The 19,585-nt window shown below is 45.7% G+C and overlaps 1 protein-coding gene across 1 annotated transcript; it reads right to left on the bottom strand.

Moving 5' to 3' along the window:
• Window positions 1–1,706: 1,706 nt before the first annotated feature.
• On the bottom strand, window positions 1,707–13,944 carry LOC118103433 (sodium/potassium-transporting ATPase subunit alpha-1). Its single transcript, XM_035150366.2, has 23 exons — window positions 13,763–13,944; window positions 13,280–13,396; window positions 10,285–10,344; window positions 9,085–9,186; window positions 8,856–8,957; window positions 8,658–8,771; window positions 8,404–8,538; window positions 8,109–8,226; window positions 7,712–7,980; window positions 7,320–7,628; window positions 6,690–6,824; window positions 6,407–6,599; window positions 6,137–6,312; window positions 5,904–6,040; window positions 5,184–5,334; window positions 4,924–5,092; window positions 4,686–4,840; window positions 4,469–4,592; window positions 4,126–4,271; window positions 3,898–4,028; window positions 3,669–3,770; window positions 3,030–3,121; window positions 1,707–1,914 (listed from the first exon to the last, which is right to left on the bottom strand). Exons 1-23 carry the CDS (start codon window positions 13,772–13,774, stop codon window positions 1,886–1,888), a joined length of 3,078 nt encoding a protein of 1,025 aa, XP_035006257.1. The 5' UTR covers window positions 13,775–13,944; the 3' UTR covers window positions 1,707–1,885.
• Window positions 13,945–19,585: the final 5,641 nt, after the last annotated feature.

Here is a 19,585-nt window from a genome sequence, read left to right on the forward strand (position 1 = left end):
TAAGAAACTCTCACTCACACACACACACACACACACTTGATCAAAACACACAGAATAAGCAGAATCAGGAGTAAACAAACAGAAAACCACAGGTGGACCTCACAAACAGATGGACGCACAGCAGCGAGCCCTGGATTTGTGCAGGGGTTTATCGCGTGCATGTGCTCGTACTGTACGTGTGCACGTGTAGGTGCATGCACACGCACGGTCAATATACGCCGTATTATTGTTTTGCCGAGTGCATTCACGTCTCATTTATGTGCCATCAGTGTGGCTCGCGTGTTGCCAGTGTTGTTCTATAAATAGCCCAGATTTTATTTAGATGTTAGAGAGAGAGAGGGCTCTCAAACAAGTTGCCATAGCAACAGGCACGTTCAGGGGCCCTGCTTGTGAAGGAAGGATGAAGGCATGATAATGTAAGTCTCTATCTCTCCTTCTATCTCCCCCTTTCTCTCTCCCCACCTCCATTCATCTGGTCTAAATTGCTTCATCGGGGTTACGGCTCATCAGAAAATTATAAACAAGCAGCAGTTAACGCGTCCGAACCGCAGCAAGAGGATTAATTACGTCTTGGAAACGCCAATATGTGTCGTTGTCTTGCTCTTTTCCCTCTTGTTCATCACATCGATTGACTTTTCTCGCCATCCATCACCCTCATTCTTTCTCCCCTTTGCAGCCTCTTCTTCTTTGTTCGGTTCATTGGCGGCTGGCCACTAAAGTCAAGGTGCATCAACGCCGTCTACTGTATTGCCCTCGATATCTAATAGCTTCGCCTTCTTCTTGGTTCGGTCTAATGGCGAGTGGCCACCTACTGTGTTGGTTACACCGGCTCGCTCTGCTGCACAGAAAGACACCGCCTGTGAAGGTGGAAGGAGGAAGAACCCGATTGGCTGATTGAAACATTCATTCATCCTCCCTGAGAAAATCCACGCTTTAGGGTCGATACGAGTGTTACTGAATGTTTGTGAGGCCGTCGATCTGTGACCTGGTTGGTTTAAAGATGGGATACCGTGCACGCACACACACACACGCACACGCACACACACACACACCCATTAGGAGGAGTTGAGCTTGAAGGGGAAATTCATAATGACCTGGGTAAACACCAAGTACATAGCACTAGAGTAGTTCATTTTCACTGAGGGCCTCTTTGCATTAGTGGTCAACGGAGCGATCAATCGCAAACACCACTGTGGCAGACTGGCTCTTGAGATAATGGAGACACACACACACACACTGATCTGACATGCTTCCTCAATGTGTGATGGCTAAAAGATAAAAAAACAGGTTAAAAAAGGTCACATCTAATGCACCAGATAACACTGACATGACTAGTGTGTTTATTAAACAGGACATTAATCGTTAATCTCATATCAACACAGAAAATCTAACACAGCTTTGATTAGATTTTTTTGTTTTTTGCCAAACTTCATGCGCAAAGCAGCCGTTTTTTTGTCAAAGGTGACGGTGACTCTGTGTATCTGACCCCAGAGCCGAAGTTTAGGAACCGCTGAGGTGGATAATCCCACCGCACGGGTCACCGGACCTGACTCACAGGTGCACGCTGCATCTGCTGAACCTTGAAACAACATCCTGCATGAAGTCCCCCCCCCTTTCTTCAAACCCTGTTTTTGCCCCACAATGTGTGTGTCAGAGAAATCCACAAGCAAAAGTGTGTGCAGGAAGAAAGAAACGTCCAAGCAGCCTCAGTGTACAATGGTACAGAAATGTTTTATTGCGAATGAAATACATTAAGATATTAAATTATCAGTGTTTGGTGTTGTTGTTTTTTTTTCGGAGTCCGACCATGTCAGACATGTATGTAACACGGCAGTAAATAAAGCTGAAACACTGACTGCTCCTTTCTTGAATGTGTCGTGTCGCCTCAGTAGTATGTCTCCTGTTCAACCCAACCTAGAAAACCAAAGGGGACAGAATTAGGGACAGTTTGTTGTTGGGATGTTTCACGTCACATTTGGGCTCTAAATCCCAAAAAGTCTTCAACTTTGCACTCAGGCCGCGGGGGGGTGATATCATCCCTCATGCTGCCTGGAGGCCGTTCCAAGAAACTGGAGCAGATTGGAAAGCGTGAGCGAGTCACTTCCAGAATTTGGAGCAAACGCCGCCTCACAGTTTCTCATGAGGTGATGATATCATCCTTGAGGCCTTATAATAATCTCCCAGAGAAACACATCAATGTGTTGGCTCCTGTATCATTAAATGTACACACAATCCATTAAATCTATTAGGAGTCACTGTGGTTCCAGTGTGCGGACACTTAAATAATGTGATTTAGCAGCTTTTCCTCGGCCCTAAAGCTACGTTTTATTTTTAGGGCAAAGGAAATACTGGGCTTGAGTCCTGGTTTCCACTTTTGAGGTTTTTTTTGAGAAATTCAATGAGCACAGGGTTAAAAATAATTAGCTTTGGGCCTCGCACAGGGTAAAAATATCACTTGCTCAAATTTAGTTTTGACTCAAATAAAAAGCCTAAAACTGTAAAGTGTAAAATCTGTTTCGTAAAAATACAGGAGCTGTTTGAAAACTGGCAGTTGCGCTTGTTTTCTGTGTCTGACTGTAACACATTATTCACCATGGATAGGCAATGAGGTGTTCACTGATCTGTGCTGTGAGGCTCAGATGTAGCAGATACACACACACACACACACACGCACACACGCACACGCTGCTGTATCAGAGCCAGCCCTACATGCAGGTTCTGCTCAGCTCTGTGGGTGGAATGAGGCATGAACAATGGCAAGGTTGGGGGTTCAAATCCCACTGGGCCCTGCCATCAGTCAAAGTTCACTGGTGTGTGTGTGGAGTAGGGAATTTGTGGCAGTAACACACACACGCGCGCACATAGACACAGGGGAACCTACAGTGCTCATGCTAAATGTGTTTACACCTGTATTTCCACTACCCTACAACGTGAAACCATCCTGTTTGCATCTGTTTTGCTTCAACGGACGATAAAAAAAACACGTGTGAAACAAAAGTCAAACGAGGGACTGTGAGTAGAGGTCTTACCGCCTGGGTTGCGTCTGAGAATATATCTTCTGGCTTCATCGTACAGGAAGATGAGGAGGGAGTAGGGGAAGGCACAGAACCACCAACATGGCCTAAAGTAGATGGATGAACAGACACAGAGAGAGAGAGAGAGAGAGAGAGAGAGAGAGAGAGGGTGAGTCACAACTTTTAATCTGACAAAAAGTACAAGAGTCCTCCCCCAGGCCTGTGTGAGAGTTAGTGAGTAATACAGGTACGGAGAGTTTAATGTCATTACGCTCGGCTGAAGTTTCGCTTAGAGCACATAAAAGGCTTTGGGAGAAGAACATTAGGCTTTGGGATTTAATTCAGAAGCTAGTCAGTGGCAAAATGAGGCCGAGCTGGGACGAGGATGGATTCTGTCTTCGAAAGTGTACAAAAACCCCCAAGAAAGCATCGCTCCTCTTTTCTAATTTATTCTTATTGGTTTATTTTACCTGTGTTAAACTACTAAAGTGTGAGCGAGCACCCTGACATTATCTCTACACGTGTTAAAATAAAAACACTGATCCTGAAAATCAAAAACATGCAACAGCGTGTTTTAAAGGACCCGGAAGTGGCAGATTTTTATGAATGAAAAACAACAGTATGGATATACTTGATGAGTGTGTTTTTACTCACTTGAGGGGATACATTCTCAGGGCAACGTCCATGCCCGGGCAGTATGACAGGAAAGCTGCCAGAGCGGTTTCCTCAAACAGCCCAAAGATGAGGATGCGATTCCTGTGGAAGCAAAAAAAGATAATTAAATCACTGTCTGTAAATTTTATATCATTTTTGGGAGTTTCTTTAAATGACAGTTGTGATTTTAAATGATAGGTAGGTATTTTAGGTTGCCGTGTGTACGTACTTCATTCCTTGTTGAATGATGGAGTTCCTCCTGGTCTTGCAGATGATCAGATCGGCCCACTGGACGACCACGATACTGGCGAAGAACGCCGTGTGGCAGGTGAACTCTACGATCTTTCTGCGCTCGTACGTCTGCGTTTACGGAAAAGAAAGTTACTTTACCGCCCATTCTCTTCCCTCGAAGTGCGAATGAACCGGTAAACATCACTGCCCATGAACCAGTACTGACCCACTGCTGTCCGTAGCTGTCTTCCAGGTCGTTTACGTATTTGTCGTCCCAGTGCACTCTGATCCCCAACAGGTCCATGGGGAGGAAACCGTTTTCAGCCAGGATGACGAAATATGTGAAGAAGCCAGCTGTGGCCTGCATCATACCTAACAGAGGAGATGAGCAATGTTTAACTTTGTGCTTCCAAAAGATAAGAAAGTGCACTTATATTATTGTTGACGCGAAAATACACAGAGTATCGCGCTTTGTCGCCCTCTGCAGGAAGAAGCGGTGCACAGCAACAGAAGTAGGTGGATTTATTACATGACTATCATTGAAATGAAGTATCGTTATGTTTTCTTACCGATCTGTCCGTAGGCGATGCTGATGAGCCTCTCGTTCACCAGTTTGTCCGTTTTGGGGTTTCTGGGCTGCCTCTTCATGATGTCGCTCTCGGCTTCTTCATAAGCCAGGGAGATGGCAGGGACCTGGAGAGGGGAAATAAATAATATAAAATAAATAAAGGCTTTGTGTTGTCAAGTTACAAGATAATCAGTTGTGTCCCCAGGCAAAGAGCTCACCATGTCGGTTCCCAGGTCGATACAGAGGATGGTGACGGTTCCCAGGGGCAGAGGGATGTTGGCGATGATGAAGAGGAGGAAGGGTGAGATCTCGGGGATGTTACTGGTCAGAGTGTAGGCGATGGACTTCTTCAAGTTGTCAAAGATCAGACGACCTGACGACGTAATTTAGAAAATTAATATTGGGAGGAAAGAGATCAAACAAATTGAGCTGGTGATGCTTTTGTGTAGGTCTTACCTTCTTCCACGCCGGTAACGATGGAGGCAAAGTTGTCGTCCAGCAGGATCATGTCAGCGGCCTGCTTGGAGACGTCAGATCCAGCGATGCCCATGGCAACGCCGATGTCGGCCTTTTTAAGAGCAGGAGAGTCGTTCACACCATCACCTGTCACGGCCACAATGGCGCCCTGCAGAGAGAAGAAACCAGCGTTGGTCCCACATTTCCAGAAAACAACACAAGACATTTCAGAAAGCTTTTAATCCCTGTGTCTTCAATACCTGTCTCTGGCAACCCTCCACAATAATCAGCTTCTGCTGAGGCGAGGTTCTGGCGAAGACGATCTCGGTGTGGTACTTCAGGATATCGTCGAGGTGCTCCTCGGTCATTTCTTTCAGCTCGCCGCCGTGCACGACGCAGGCCTTGGCATCCCTGGAGGGGGAAATCAAAGCAAGGGTTAGGACAACATCCTTTCTCTGAGAGGAAAAAAAAAAGTCATGGGGAATGGGGTTACGTGTGAACAGGGGAAATTCCACAGGACATTAAAAGAAAAATGAACGCATCCTCAGCAAAAAGCATGACCTGCAGACAAGGAATCATGAATGATGATTTAACACGGCCATGATACAGGCTTCTGTTTATATTTTCCAGATGGGTGAAATCTCTCATCAATTACAAACAGGAATAATAATCCAACTGTGCTCGGGCCCTAATTCCCTGCATGAGGATGTGTGATCTTTTTACAGTTTAAAATTGATCTGAACACACAGACAGAAGTTGCTTGTGTAGGAAACAGAAACGTCTCAAGCTCAGAGCTCTAACTAGATTCATTTGTCTGCAGTGAATTAACAGTAAAAGCCTTTTTGGCTGAATCGTCTGCAGGGCCTTGTTAGCCATCTCTGATTGAATTTTGCATGATTGGCTCTGGGAATCGGGTGGAAAATTGACGCCTGTGCCACATGTACAGGGGAGATGTTGTAAAACTGGACGAGAGCACAAACCTGGGGTTGACCTCTGACACTGGGACGTTCAGACGGGCAGCGATGTCCTCAACAGTCTCGTTGCCTTCAGAAATGATACCCACACCCTTGGCAATAGCCTTGGCTGTGATTGGATGGTCACCTGTTACCATGATGACCTGAGGGGAGGAGGAGGGAAGAGAAAACACTTTGTAAACTTAACAAACACATTTCTCTTTGCTGTGCTTGACACTCGAATAGAGGCAGATTCACACCTTGATTCCGGCGCTCCTGCATTTGCCGACGGCGTCAGGCACGGCGGCACGAGGAGGGTCGATCATGGACATGAGGCCGATGAAGCACAGGTTCTCAGTGGGGAAGTTCACTTCCTCGGTGTCGAATGCAAAGCCGTCTGGGAACTGGTCATCGGACAGGCTGTAGTGGCAGAAACCTGGAGAAGGCGACAGGAAGAAAACGGGTTAACACATCAATTTTACTCGAACAAAGATGGATGGACACAGCTTTAGAATGGAGCGGTGTCGTACCCAGAACTCTCTCTCCGAGTCCTCCCAGCTCCACGTACGCGTTCTGGAAAGCGTCTTTCAGCTCGTCGTCCAGAGGCTGCTCTTTGCCTTGGATCATGATGCTGGAGCAGCGGTCCAGAATCCTCTCCGGGGCGCCTTTCATCACCAGCAGGTGCTTGGTCTCTCCGGGAGTGCTGTTCTTGTGGATGGAAAGCTGCGGGGACAAGAGGTAGGTTAAATTCGAATTTCTTTTTTACTATCAGTTGTTGTTTCACCTGCAGTGGGAACTATGTGGCTGGCTCACCTGGTACTTGTTGGTGGAGTTGAAGGGGATCTCAGAGACCTTGTTGTATTTGTCTCTCATGCCGCCGACGGAGCCGCAGCACAGTTCGATACACTTGAGCAAGGCGGCTTCTGAGGCGTCACCGGCCACATCTCTCTGTCGATTGAGGGAAAAACAGTTAGATAAGCAGGTCGACTCCCCGAGAGGATACTTTTTAATTGAATAAAAAAGCTCAGCACGCCTCATTTATTTCTCCCCTCGACTGAAACAGCAATATATTTGCCAGTACTCATTAAGAAATAAATCAATGGGTCTGTCGGGCCACCTCCTTTATATTTCAGAAAAGGCCTTTAATTATTTTGAGAGCTTTTTATAAACATTTGTGGAGCTGTTTGGCCGCGTTTGTATTTTTTTGTCAGATCCAAAAACTTCCCTGCCAATCCATGATGCCAAGACACCTCCCACACACTCCCTGCATTTCATGTTTCACCTAGCAACAGTGTTCAGTTCAACATGATGTTTTAAGAAAGAGAAAATATTCACTTGTTTTCAACCTGGACTAAGAGATGGTGTTATACCGAGAGCCCAAGTTAATGAACTGGCAGAACCAGAGCGTGTTTGGCAACTAGGAAGATCCAATCAATATCTCACCTTCAGGATGGGAACGCTGCCCTGCTCGGCCAGGAAGACGGCGCGGTTGCAGAGCCCGGCGATTCTGGCGAGGGCGGCCCAGGTGGCCGAGCTCCTGTCGAAGGAGGCGCCGCTCTGGTTCTCTGTGGTGTCGGCCTCGTGGATCTGGTTGTCGAACCACATGTGGGCCACGGTCATCCTGTTCTGAGTCAGGGTGCCGGTTTTGTCGGAGCAGATGGTGGAGGTGGAGCCCAGGGTCTCGACGGCTTCCAGGTTCTTCACCAGGCAGTTCTTCTTGGCCATACGCTTCGCAGTCAGGGTCAGACACACCTAGAGAAGGGATTGCTCGGGTTAGTCGAGGAGCTGAGTTACTTTTTGGATCCGTTTAATACCCAAGAAACAGCAGGACTCACAGTGACAGTGGCCAGGAGACCTTCTGGCACGTTGGCGACGATGATACCGATGAGGAAGATGACGGCCTCCAGCCAGCCATACCCGAGGATGAGGGAGAGGACGAAGAAAGAAACACCGAGGAAAACGGCGACACCGGTGATGATGTGGATGAAGTGCTCGATCTCCTTAGCGATGGGAGTTTTGCCGCCGTCCAGACTTGAAGCCAGGGTGGCGATACGTCCCATGACAGTACGGTCTCCAGTGTTGATGACGACTCCTTTGGCGGTACCTACAAAGACATTTTAGAAGTTAGAAACAAGAAATCTGACAGAATATAAAAACTGACACAGCTTTTGCAACTTTTCTCTGTAGTTTGGGACAAATGTCACCAACTTAAAACTGTAAAAAGTTGTTTACCTTCAACACAGTTGGTTGAGAAGAAAGCAATGTTCCTCGTTTCCAGCGGGTTGTCGTTGGAGAAGTCAGGAGTACGAGTCTGTGGCTCCGATTCACCAGTCAGAGAGGAGTTATCCACCTGGAGGCATAATAACACAACAAGAATGAAATATTTTGAAGACATTCTGTGAAGAAGACACAAGAAAAATGCCTGAAGATAGAAAAGTAGATGAGGTTTGCGTGATGAGTCGCATAAAATCAATTTGAGAGTAAAGCACGTCTGTTCTTTGCTTTATTCCCCATAACATGTTCCCACCTTGCAGCCGTGGGCGTTGACGACTCGCAGATCAGCGGGGATCCGGTCGCCGCCTTTCACCTCCACTAAATCCCCGACCACCACCTCCTCTGCGTTGATGCTTTGCTTCTCACCGTCGCGGATGACCAGGGCTTGCTACAACACCAAAGGTAAAATATGTGTTTTTAGGTTTTTCTTTTATTCACAGAAGAAAAAGAAAAAAGGATTGTGGGAAATAATCGCAGCTAAATTAGCTGGTCAATATAAAAACTCACCTGTGGGACCAGGTTCTTAAAGGAGTCCATGATCTTGGAGCTCTTGGCCTCTTGGTAGTAGGAGAAGCAGCCGGTGATGATGACGACAGCGGAAAGCACAACACCCAGGTACAACTGCAGGGAGGGAGCAAAAGGTTGTTAGTTCATCTGTGGAGGTACGAACGGAGATTTGCACATCACCGGCGGGAGCCTCCTTACGTTGTCGTTCATGGGTTCGTCTTCTGAGGCCGCCTGGATACCGTAAGCGAGGAAGCAGAGCATGGCGCCGATCCACAGCAGCATGGAGAAACCACCGAACAGCTGGAAACCAAAAGTGATAAAATAACATTTAACGTTTTGCAAATTTTCCGGTTTGAACATCAACAAAGAATCAGACTATTCAAGATATATTTATGTTTTGCTTGAGTAATATTCGCAAAACTTTTACCTGTTTACAGAATTTAACCCATTCTGGTGTCGTGGGAGGAGGCGTGAGGGCGTTGGGGCCGTCGCGGGCCAGGATCTCTTTTGCTCTGGTGCAGGAAAGACCCTGAAAAAGAGACACGAAAAGGAAATGTTAAACTGTGCATGCTGACTAACACCAGCCTCGGAGGTAAATACAAAGTGGTGATATCAGTAACCGCATCCCCTGACGCACGCGTGCCTGTGTAAACTGAGCAGAAACCTGTAAATCCAGTTTTGTCCTTGGAACTTGTTTAGTGGGAGAGGGACAAAGCCTGGCGGCACGTTTCCTGCAGCCGCTGTGAACGGGTTCAGCGCTCAAGCCTCAGGAGGACGTGGGTTAGACAAAAGAAACCACATCCACCAAAAGAGAAATGTTTCCAGCCTCCTCTGTGTAATGACACAGTAGAAAACAAAGCTTGTGATAACACCGTGAGACAGGACGGTTCGGCGATCAGCGAACAGCGTGTACATCAACAAGGTCAAGGCCACGTTTCTCTTTTGGAACGATAGCAGAAGTGGAAAGGCGGATTTTTCTTTCTGGTGACGCCTCTCAGACCTGTGTTCTGTTTGAATGCAGTCTTTGTTTTTTACGGGGGGGGGGCAAACTCATACAGGTCAGATTTCAGCAGATAATCAGCATCAGTCAAGCATTTGGCCGCTGTGGGGTTGTGTTGGGTTGTGTAATGGGACTGTGTGTGTGTGTGCGTCCTTGATAAAGACTGGGCACGAAGCATGAAGGGAACATATTGTGACTCAATTACAGAATTTCCTTTTGTTTGATACATATTCACACTTTTTAGATGTAATTTTGCTGCATAGTAAGGACCAAAAACACATTTCCGAGAAATTGTGCTGGTGGGGAGGCAGATAGCCTTGAGAGAAGAGTGATAAAAATCGGTTGATATTAGCCTTTCACAGACATCTTGTATTTTACAGAATTAATAATATAGAAAATAGGAATATTAAGTTATATTTTACAAAAAGATCAGTTTATATTCATCGGCAGATACTCCAAGATCTTCCTCTTGTCACTTTTTGGGATTATCTGCCTGTGTGACATCATCACCAGCAGCTAGAACAATAACTCCAGTGAGTCACCGTGACAGGCTCTCACACAAACACAAACACACACACACACACACACAGGATCAAAAACAAATATGCACATGTGCAGATTGCTCACCCGGGTTAGATCAGTTCCATATTTCCTGTGAAGTTCATCCAAGGTTAACTTGTGATCATCCTATGGAGAGGGAGAGAGAGAGAGACAATTAATACTAATTCCAAAGTCATTTTAAAACCACAGACATTATCTCCTTTGAGGATTAAAACATGCCCCGTCATGTTGGACCCAGGGGGAAATAGAGATGACACGGCAGAAATCAGCTGTCTGATCAGGATTATTGTTACGCGCCACTTCAAGATGAGCCAAAGCAGCGATAGAGTGAAACTAGTCTGGGACCCAAACACAACAGGCTACGCCGACGCCAGCCTTCGCATGGACTCATCCAAACAGTCGGCTTGCTGTGAGCAAACAGCACAATCAATGCCAACCAACTGACACACTGGTGTTTGCTTTACAGGAGTGGAGGCTGCATCAACATCGGTGTCAGTAAATGGAGGATTTTTTTATCTCCTAAAGGGTCAATTTGGAGTGTTTTTTTCTTCTTTTCCACCCAGTAGAAAATCTCTTTTGTTTTGAAATGAAAGAGCGGGGGAACATGCATCTGCCTGTGAAAAAGAGGAGAGAATCTGACACATCCATGTGCCTACACGGTCTTTTCTGAATAACACCCACAGCCGGTGAGCGAGGACATTCATCCAATATCATTTGGATGATCTGCTGATGATAATATCTGACTCCCACCTTCCATTTTTTTATGCTGTGGAACAACAAAAGTATTGTAGTGAAATCTTTAGTGAAATATGCCCTCGCTGGTTTCTGTGGTGAAGACTTGACAGTTTTATCTTCTGAGTTATGGCTACTTGCTGATATTAGAAAATAAGGATCGTCTAAATGAATGAGGGAATGAATGTATAAACACATAAAGTATCAGTTCACAGTGTCCCATTATATCTCGGTATCAAGTACAAGTTCACTCTGACCCTATTTAAGTTTAATGTCCCCATCCTCCACTGTGTTTATATATAGATACTGTGTGAAATCAGACTGTTGAAAATGCAAAGTCCACGGCTATTAGAGGGTGAATTGAGCCCCTTTGCGTTTCTATGCACTCTTTACAGCCAGTGCAGAAAATGGGTGTAACTTCACAGCTCCAGCCTGACACAGTTTTGCATTATAAAGTTAGCAAAGCGTTTCCGTGCCAAATGTGCCACGCATAGACGTCAAGTCTTCCATTCTTTTGAAGTCTGAACAGGAAATTCCTGCACTAGCTGCAACTCTCACTCTCCTCGACCCAGAGTTTAAGAAATGATATTCCAGATGAAAATCAGTGGAATGAAATGTTTGGACTTGGGCCCCATTGCTTCATGTTGCCATGGAAATAGTTTCTATTGTCTTACAGTGGACTTTGAGGCCTCGGGTAATAGTAGGATGATACAAGTGTGATGGTGCAATAATGATTAACATGTCTGCTTCGCTGGCTCCATAGAGACCCATCTACGCTACTGTTTCACTATCGGTTATTATCCTTTAACCACAGGTCAAATCTGAAAACCTGTGGACTATAAATGCAGGACAGTAAATCACTCTTGACCTTTGTGGACCCTCGCAAAGTCAAACTAAAAAAACTTTCTGAATATGTACGTTGCACTTATGACAGCAGGGGGCCACATTAAAGACAGCGCCTGCTGTTAATTGCCGTCAATGATATGCTAAGTCGGCGAGGTTATGGCAGACAGGTGATACGGTTGCTATGGCATTGAGATGTCCTTCAGCGGCGGCAGGACTTTGAGAGCAAGTTGAGACATAGGCAGGACAATAATCATTAATATGTCAACTAGATGGGAGTTTTATTACCTAATAACCTGCAGCACTCTGTGGCCTGCTGAGTGACATTGGGCAGAAAGTAATTACAAAAATGGCACCGGGGCCGAATGAAACTGTTATTCTGTTCTGATTGTAGTTTTAAAAAAAGTTCATTTAGACTAACAGCATCCGTGAAAAGCGAATGACCTTGTGAAAGTCACTGAGTCGTAAAAAGAAATCACATGGCAATATTACAGAACATTTTTAAATTATCAAATCAAATAGTAGTGCATTTGAGCAGGACTTGTTTATTAAAGTCTTGTTCGTGTTTTGAGATGAATGTGAGACCTGACCTTGTGAAGGACACGATCCTACTGAGGTTTACGGGCGCCCTGTCTTTTGAAAGGACACTTTAAAGGTCGTACGACGAACTTCTCCTCACAAGGAAGGACTTAAGTTACAAATGAAACCTTTAAATAAATGTTTGTCTCTGTTTAAAATAGCACCGCTGCACATTTCAACACAGAGCTCTGGTGTGGAAGTATTCGTCAGCCCTTTTTCGCTGACTTGGGGATGAAGCAAGGGCCTCACTGACCTTGGGAAGTGACCTCGAGATTCACTCTGAGAAAAAAAAGCTGACACCAGTCGAAACTGGTTAACCACAGATCTACATGTGATACGTCAAACCAACCTAAAAAACTGTCTGTGCAACTTTTTCATGCTCTGCAAACGTCCGGTGCATCCAGTCGAGCAAAGTGTAGTTGTGCCTCGAGATAAAAATAAACCTGCTCCTCCAATTAAACTAAGCATCGGAGGAAAACACACGGCTGCAGAAAAATCTCTAGATCGTATGTTTTTTCTTATGATGACCAGAGAACCTCTGACCCAACATTTCAGCGCTGAGAGCCAGTCTAGATAAGCGTGATTTAGACGTTAAGTACAGCTCTGAACTCCTTAATGACATGTGACTGCAGATGCAGTGGTGTAAGCAGCAATCTTTATGAAATGCAGGGCAAACAGCTACATCTCATGTGACTCGCCGTGAGGTCAAAGCAGACGTTTGTGTCCGTTGCGACTGTATCATTGCTGTGACCAATGGCAGTGGCATACAGTGACCAACGGCATTACCGTGGCCTGAATGAGGTGAGTGTGAGGCAAGCAGGATGATAAAGCTGTGAATCTAAAAAACTGTTGCTTTCAGTTTAAAACCTCCCACTAAGATAAAATAAAGTTTTGTGTGTGAACTCACCAGGTCGACTTCTTTCTTCAGCTCGTCCATATCCTTCTTGTTCTTCCCTTTGCCCTTCTTGACTTTTTTGGGCCCATCGTCTGAGGTGGCCGCCAGTTTGTACTCATCTTTCCCTCTCTGCAGTGAAGAAAGTGAGACAAAATGAGTTCCTGGAGAAGACTGAGCGCACGAGGGGAAGCCTGCCCTGAAGCTTCCTCTTTGGCCGCGTCAACGTCAAACATGCTGTAAAACATTCTAGGATTGTGAATAAAGAATTCGACAGGTTTCCTGAACTAAATTCCTGTACGCATGTGCAGGAATTTCGAAAAACCGAGGTACAAAGTACTTCAGGCAATCCACAACTCTCCTGCCAAGCTTAACCAACAGCTTGTGACCAAACCTTCAGCCCTCAGCTCCGAACTGTGAGAAACTCATAAGCAGGCGCAAAAAACATAACGACTCTCACTAGCAGAGGAAAACATGTGACAAAGCTGTAGTACTTACTCCCAGCCCCATGGTTGCAATTCAAGTCTGAGAGCGGTCAATTGTCCAATTGTCTTTTTAAATTGCAACTTTCCTACTCCGCCTCTCTCTCTCACTCTCACACACACTCTCTCTCTCTCTCTCTCAGCCCAGCTGCGTCCTGTGTCTTCCGCACTCCCCAGCGCAGTGAAGATAGGTTGCCTCACATTACATTACCTTTATATCCACAACTGGCTCACCTGCCCAGAGAGGAGGAGTTTGGGAGAGAGAGGGAGAGAGAGAGAGAGAGAGAGAGAGAGGGGTGGGGGTGAAACTGGACAGGTGAGTAGTAGTGATGCTGGGGGTGGGAAGGGGGGCACTCCTGGGGAGGGAGGTAATAGCGGAGGAGGAGTGTGAGAGAAAGGGGAGGGGTAGGTCTTGTCTCAACTTCCCTGTTTCTTTTTTTTCTTTTTCTAACCACTTTCCCTCTTGTTTCACTCTTAAGTCTTTTACCTTCACACGCAACAGGTGGTTTGGATCAGAAAAGTGAATCCCTGTGCATGTGCTTCCTCTCCATGGAGGAATGGAAGACACAAAAAATGGGTCAGGATAGCGGAAGAGGGAATGACAAATAGAGATAAAGCTGGAAAGGTGAAAGTCCAGTTCTGCAGGTGACTTGTTTGCCAAAAGCTGAAACGAGCTGCAGGCATTTGAATAACAAAGTGCGAACGAGGGAGAGACGTTCGCGGCTGATTGAGACGGCGCGGGAAAAAGAGTTGGTTTAGCCAGAGGAATGCAAAGGGAGGAATCCTCTCTGTCTGAGGTCAAAGCGTCTAGCGAACTGAAAATAACCGAAAGAAAAACACCTCGTAATTGATTTTAAAAGAGATTTCACCTCAGGAAATGTGAAAAGAGCGGCGCTGGAATGTCTTACACAACTCTAAACCACAGTGTTTTGCATAGATTCATACTGCTCTAACAATGAATGAGCTTAAAGAGGTCATTGGCCTACTTCCCGCAACTCCTGTTTGATTAATACACATTAATCGTCCGGGGAAAACATGAAAAATCCGATTTGAGGCCCCATTTGTGCCGGGCCTCCTGAGCGTGCAGGTGAGATTTGGGTTTCATGTCTGAGCTCGGGCAAAGTTCAGCTGCTGCTGAGCCCTGACACGGATACAAATACTTATTTAATTGGTGTTGCAGGAAATGTTTGCCCAATCTTAAGTTAGATCCCCTAGAGTTGGGGACGGAGTCAGAAAATGTCCTTGAAGACTAAACGTGCTCAGGTTGGGGCAGAAAAACGGTAAATGGGCCCAATTTGACGTCGTGTATGTTTGTGCACGAGGTCAAATGGCTCCTGTGACCCAGTCCCAGCGCTCACAATGTCATCCCACATCTATGGCGGCCACCTGTAGCACAGCTCGGACACCGAAGGACATCCATGACCCTGAAGTCCCTCATGAAACCAAGGACTGCCTTTCCTGTTCATTGAAACCCACAGGGAGGAGGAGGAGGGATTGTCCTTGGAGGCTGGCTGGCTGGCTGGCGGGATGTGTTTGTAGTAAACTTGCAACTGTTTATAGTCACTAGACCATGCAGGGAGGCAGAGGGGGGGGGACACTGATGTGAGGATGAAGAGTGAAGGAAGGTTGGGGGAAGGTAGAAACGTGAGGGTGAAAACCGCCCGACGGAAGGAAAGTAGATTCTCAGCTGGTGTTTTAGTTTTTCGCACAATCAACGCAGCCCGTTTCGTTGCTGCACTACCAGCACACAGGCCATCGGGACCTGCCGCACCGCTCGAGGCGGCAGCGTCGTGAATTCAATTTGCTCCGATTCTATTCAGGAACGATTGAACGGCTACAGGAGAAGGAGGTCGGTGATGTAAGAGACAGAGAGAGCGGCTGGGAAAAAGCCTCGAGGGGACAGTTCAACCCAAAAATAAAATAAAACCTATTTTTTCATTTTCCCCCAGACTGCTGTGTTTACAGTTTACAAGCGCGTAATCGTCACAGCTCACGGCAGAACCCAACGGAAATTGGTTTGCAGTGGAGTAACTGGTGATAATCGGCTGAAACCCACGTGCTTCTCGACACATCTGGGCAGCAGCTATAGATGTGTATCTGCGCTGCTGCTGTCAACACATACTTCCGGTACCTTTCTCTGAAGCCCCACAACAACACAGGGCCACACCCTCTATTCAAACGCATTCGCAGACACACACAAACACACCCACACACACTGAGAATATCTGTTTACGCTTTCTCGTTCGCAAAGGATTCGGTCTTGAACAGTCTTTGGGAAGTCGACCTCCCACGCAGGAGCGGTTTCAGTAAAAAAACGCAAAACCACTATTGAGCCTAAGTGGCACCCTCAGAGTTCTGCCTGCGACGGATGGGGGTTTCAGTGGCGTAATTAACGTAGTGTAGGTTCTTGTTTAACCCCAAACAATGCTCTGCCACATATAAACAGCGTGCCAACCAACGACATATAACATGGCCTTTGGAATGTCGCTGTAGTAGAGAGTGCAGGCGGTAATAGTGATATTATTAGAGAAAACAGCTTAGTAGCGACTGACGTAGGGTGACGATTGTTCTATAGCCACTCAGGTGTTTATGCAAATCAGAAAAAGACATGTTCTGACTCAGCTCTCGTGGTGAATGCTTCGGGTCGTGTGTGTGTTGAGGCTTCGAAATATCTGTCCTTTCACTTTTATTCGAATCGGGGGCGGAGGGAGAGATCTCAAAAGCAGATATCTCAAATTCCTCAGAATGAAATTAAAGGATATTAGAGAGAGAATTTCCCCTGCATAACAATAATCCTTTCAAATTTCTTCCTTATTGTTGCAGGAGACTTTGGTGAGTGGAAGTCTGATTCTCCTTTGGGGAGTTTAAATGTCTATAAAAAGGCACTTGGGTAAATGGTTGACTCCTCTGCAGCTTGCCCTTGTAGTTTTCAACCTGCCATGAACTTTGGACCGAGTGGGACATAGAGGCATTTCAAAATGTTTTTTTGTTCTTTTGTGTTTTAATTGTTTTCTTTACGACTTGACGGAAGTGCAGCAATGATTGACAGACGAACAAAGCGGCAGCCGGATTGAATATTACAAATATTTTTGCATTGGCCATGGGAACGAGATGCTTGATAACTGATTGAAAGCCAAGAGCTGCCTTCAGATCAGCACTGATCTCCGAACATTTCCGAACGCCTTCAAGAACTTTTCCTGTCAACCCCACTCAAAAAAAAGGCAGAGTGAGCCCAAGTGAGGAAAAAAAACAGGAAAATTCCCAGCGGTGTGAAACTAGAAGAACACAAATATCTCAGGATCGAAAAGAGGAGTCATACATGGCACCAAAGAAGGTGTCAACGTGGAAAGACAACAAGACTCGAGGGCAGACACCAATGTTCTGGACATTTTCCAGCTGCAGAAAATGTCCAAGCTCAATTTTCTGGACCGGTTCATGTCTGAGAACGGCTGTAGTCCTTAAAGTCTTTTGGTGGCAGGTTCAATTCATTAGACGTGACTTCAGACATTAAGTGTGTTGAGCTACTTTAGCGTTGCAGTGAATGCCTCAGTTCATGTGAGGAGAAAATCGGCCTGGGGCCTCCTCCTTCAGAGGAGCCTCCGCAGACAAAGAGCTACTGTCTCCACCAGCAGCCATCACAAGATTTCAACTACGAAACCTGTGACTTCAGCTGCTAGAGTAACAACCCATTCTTATTTTTTACTCTTTTGGGTTTGATCGTATTTTTTAATATTATTATTTATGTGATTTATGGATTTTCCCCTGAAGGTTCTTACAACACAGGATAACTTGGGAAGAAAGAGGACGTGCGAAATGGGCCATGTAGTGTTTTGATTCAAATGCACTTTTAGGTAGCGGTAGTGCGACCGTCGTGGGGAAGCTTTCGATTTGCCAGTCGATCTATGTTCCAAAGATAGAATTCAAAGACAGGATGCTTTTCTCTGCGCTTAAATGACCGGTCACACTGGAAAATGCATCTTTATTCACGGGACACTATCCCACACATTCACCCCTGTCCACACTGATTTTCTTTGCTTCTTCTAAACGACTTCGGAGCTCAGGGCTCGGATATACAGTCCTCCACATCTCACTCTTTTTCCCGGTGCCGAGGGAACCGGCCGCGTCGAGGTGAGAGTCGAGATCGCAGCCAATTTGGAAAGTAAAAAATTACAGGCGAGTTCTCAGAGTGTGGCGGCGTCCGAAAGCAGGACCCCCCTTATACGAGATGCAGGAGGAGTAGAAAATATACAGAGCTGCTAAACTTCCCAATCCCGTGCTACTGATAGTGTAAATCCAAACCTGTATTATCTGGGTGCGTCAAACCAAACAGGATGGAAAAGCAGTAGACCTGAGCACGGATTGTTTCCCTGAGAATAAAGCTTGGAAACAAGCAGTGTGCTGGAGCGAGTCCCGGTTAATACTACTGCTGCCCCAAATTTCAAAGCAATGGCTGGTGACACCTACGATTCCCATGACAGCATCGGCTCTGACGCACACACTCGTGTTGTTGCTAGACACGGGCTTAATTCTAGCCGTGCAACTGCCAGCAGAGTTTTCTACTGAGCCGTAGGGTCCAGAAAATGAAAAAGACATTTTCTTCTCACCCAAAAAAGAAAAATTTCACACACGGGGTGGAAATTCCCAACTTAGGTGCGCGTCTCAAGTCTGAAAAAAAAGGAACAGGAGTGGAATTTTACTACTGACTCTTTGCCTTCAGCATCGAGCTCAGTTCTAGTTTAGTTTCAAATGCAAACTCGTTCTATGTTTTGGTTTGTTTTGGGTGCAGATGGCCATAAGGGGAGCGTGAAAACAGAATATGAGGCCTCAAACAACCCATTTTGTACAAAGACAAAGCACAGATGGAGGAGAAATAGGCAGCGTTGATACCTGACGTGTGACTCATTCATTCCCAGTCTTCTCACTCGTCTGCTAACCGGGGGTGTTTGTTTCAGGGTCCGACGTCCTTCTCCTGGAGGGAAAAACACAGATAAAAGTGAAAACACAAGGAGAAAACAGGACGTGCTTTCCCAGGCTGGTGCGGGGCAAACAGAGCACTACTTCAGCTTTCACTTCTAATTGACTAATAACAAGGCTGTGAGACGAGCTTCGTCTGGGAAATACAGAGACGAGCATCCTCTGCAAAGTGTGATATAAAAATGAAGAAGCATCAGGAGTCAGAAGGGAAGCGACTTTCCTTCTCCTCCTTAATGGTGCCGTTAGTTAATGTCATTAAGTGGCCTAATGGACATTTCCACAGCTAAACCGATGACAATTTTATGCCTATTAGTGGAGCCCAATTACACAAAATTCCTGAGGTTCACTGGACGACCAAAGTTCACCTTTCTCTGACTCGGATTTAAACTCTCACAGGTTTGCACAATGTTATTTTTGTACTAAAAGACGCTATAAAAAAATGACTATTTAACTTATTAACCCAAGGCCTCTTTGAGCTCTGTTGTAAGACAAAGAAATGTTGCCTTTTTCTTTCACTCAAAGGAAAGAGAGGGCTGCGAAGACAGATAAGGCACAAAAAGACACAAAATGACCCCAAAGAGACTCAGAATTCAATAAAAAGAACAAAATGACCCCAAAGAGACTCAGAATGTCCAAAAAAGAAAGGAAATAATCACAAAGTTAATAAATAACACACAGGGCGGTGTGTCTCAATGATACACAATGAAAATGGATTCCACAATGAGCTCAAATGCTGCCCAGAGAAATAACTCCAATCAATAAAGTTCAAGTTTAAGATTGTTTCCTTAATCTCTAACTATTGTGAACAAAGTCACGGAGAAACTGCTCAGTGCTTCGGTTCAGTTGCTTGTTTCAATAAACATCA

This window comes from Hippoglossus stenolepis, chromosome 24 (genome assembly GCF_022539355.2).
Source record: "Hippoglossus stenolepis isolate QCI-W04-F060 chromosome 24, HSTE1.2, whole genome shotgun sequence".
In the NCBI taxonomy this organism is placed as follows: Eukaryota; Metazoa; Chordata; class Actinopteri; order Pleuronectiformes; family Pleuronectidae; genus Hippoglossus; species Hippoglossus stenolepis.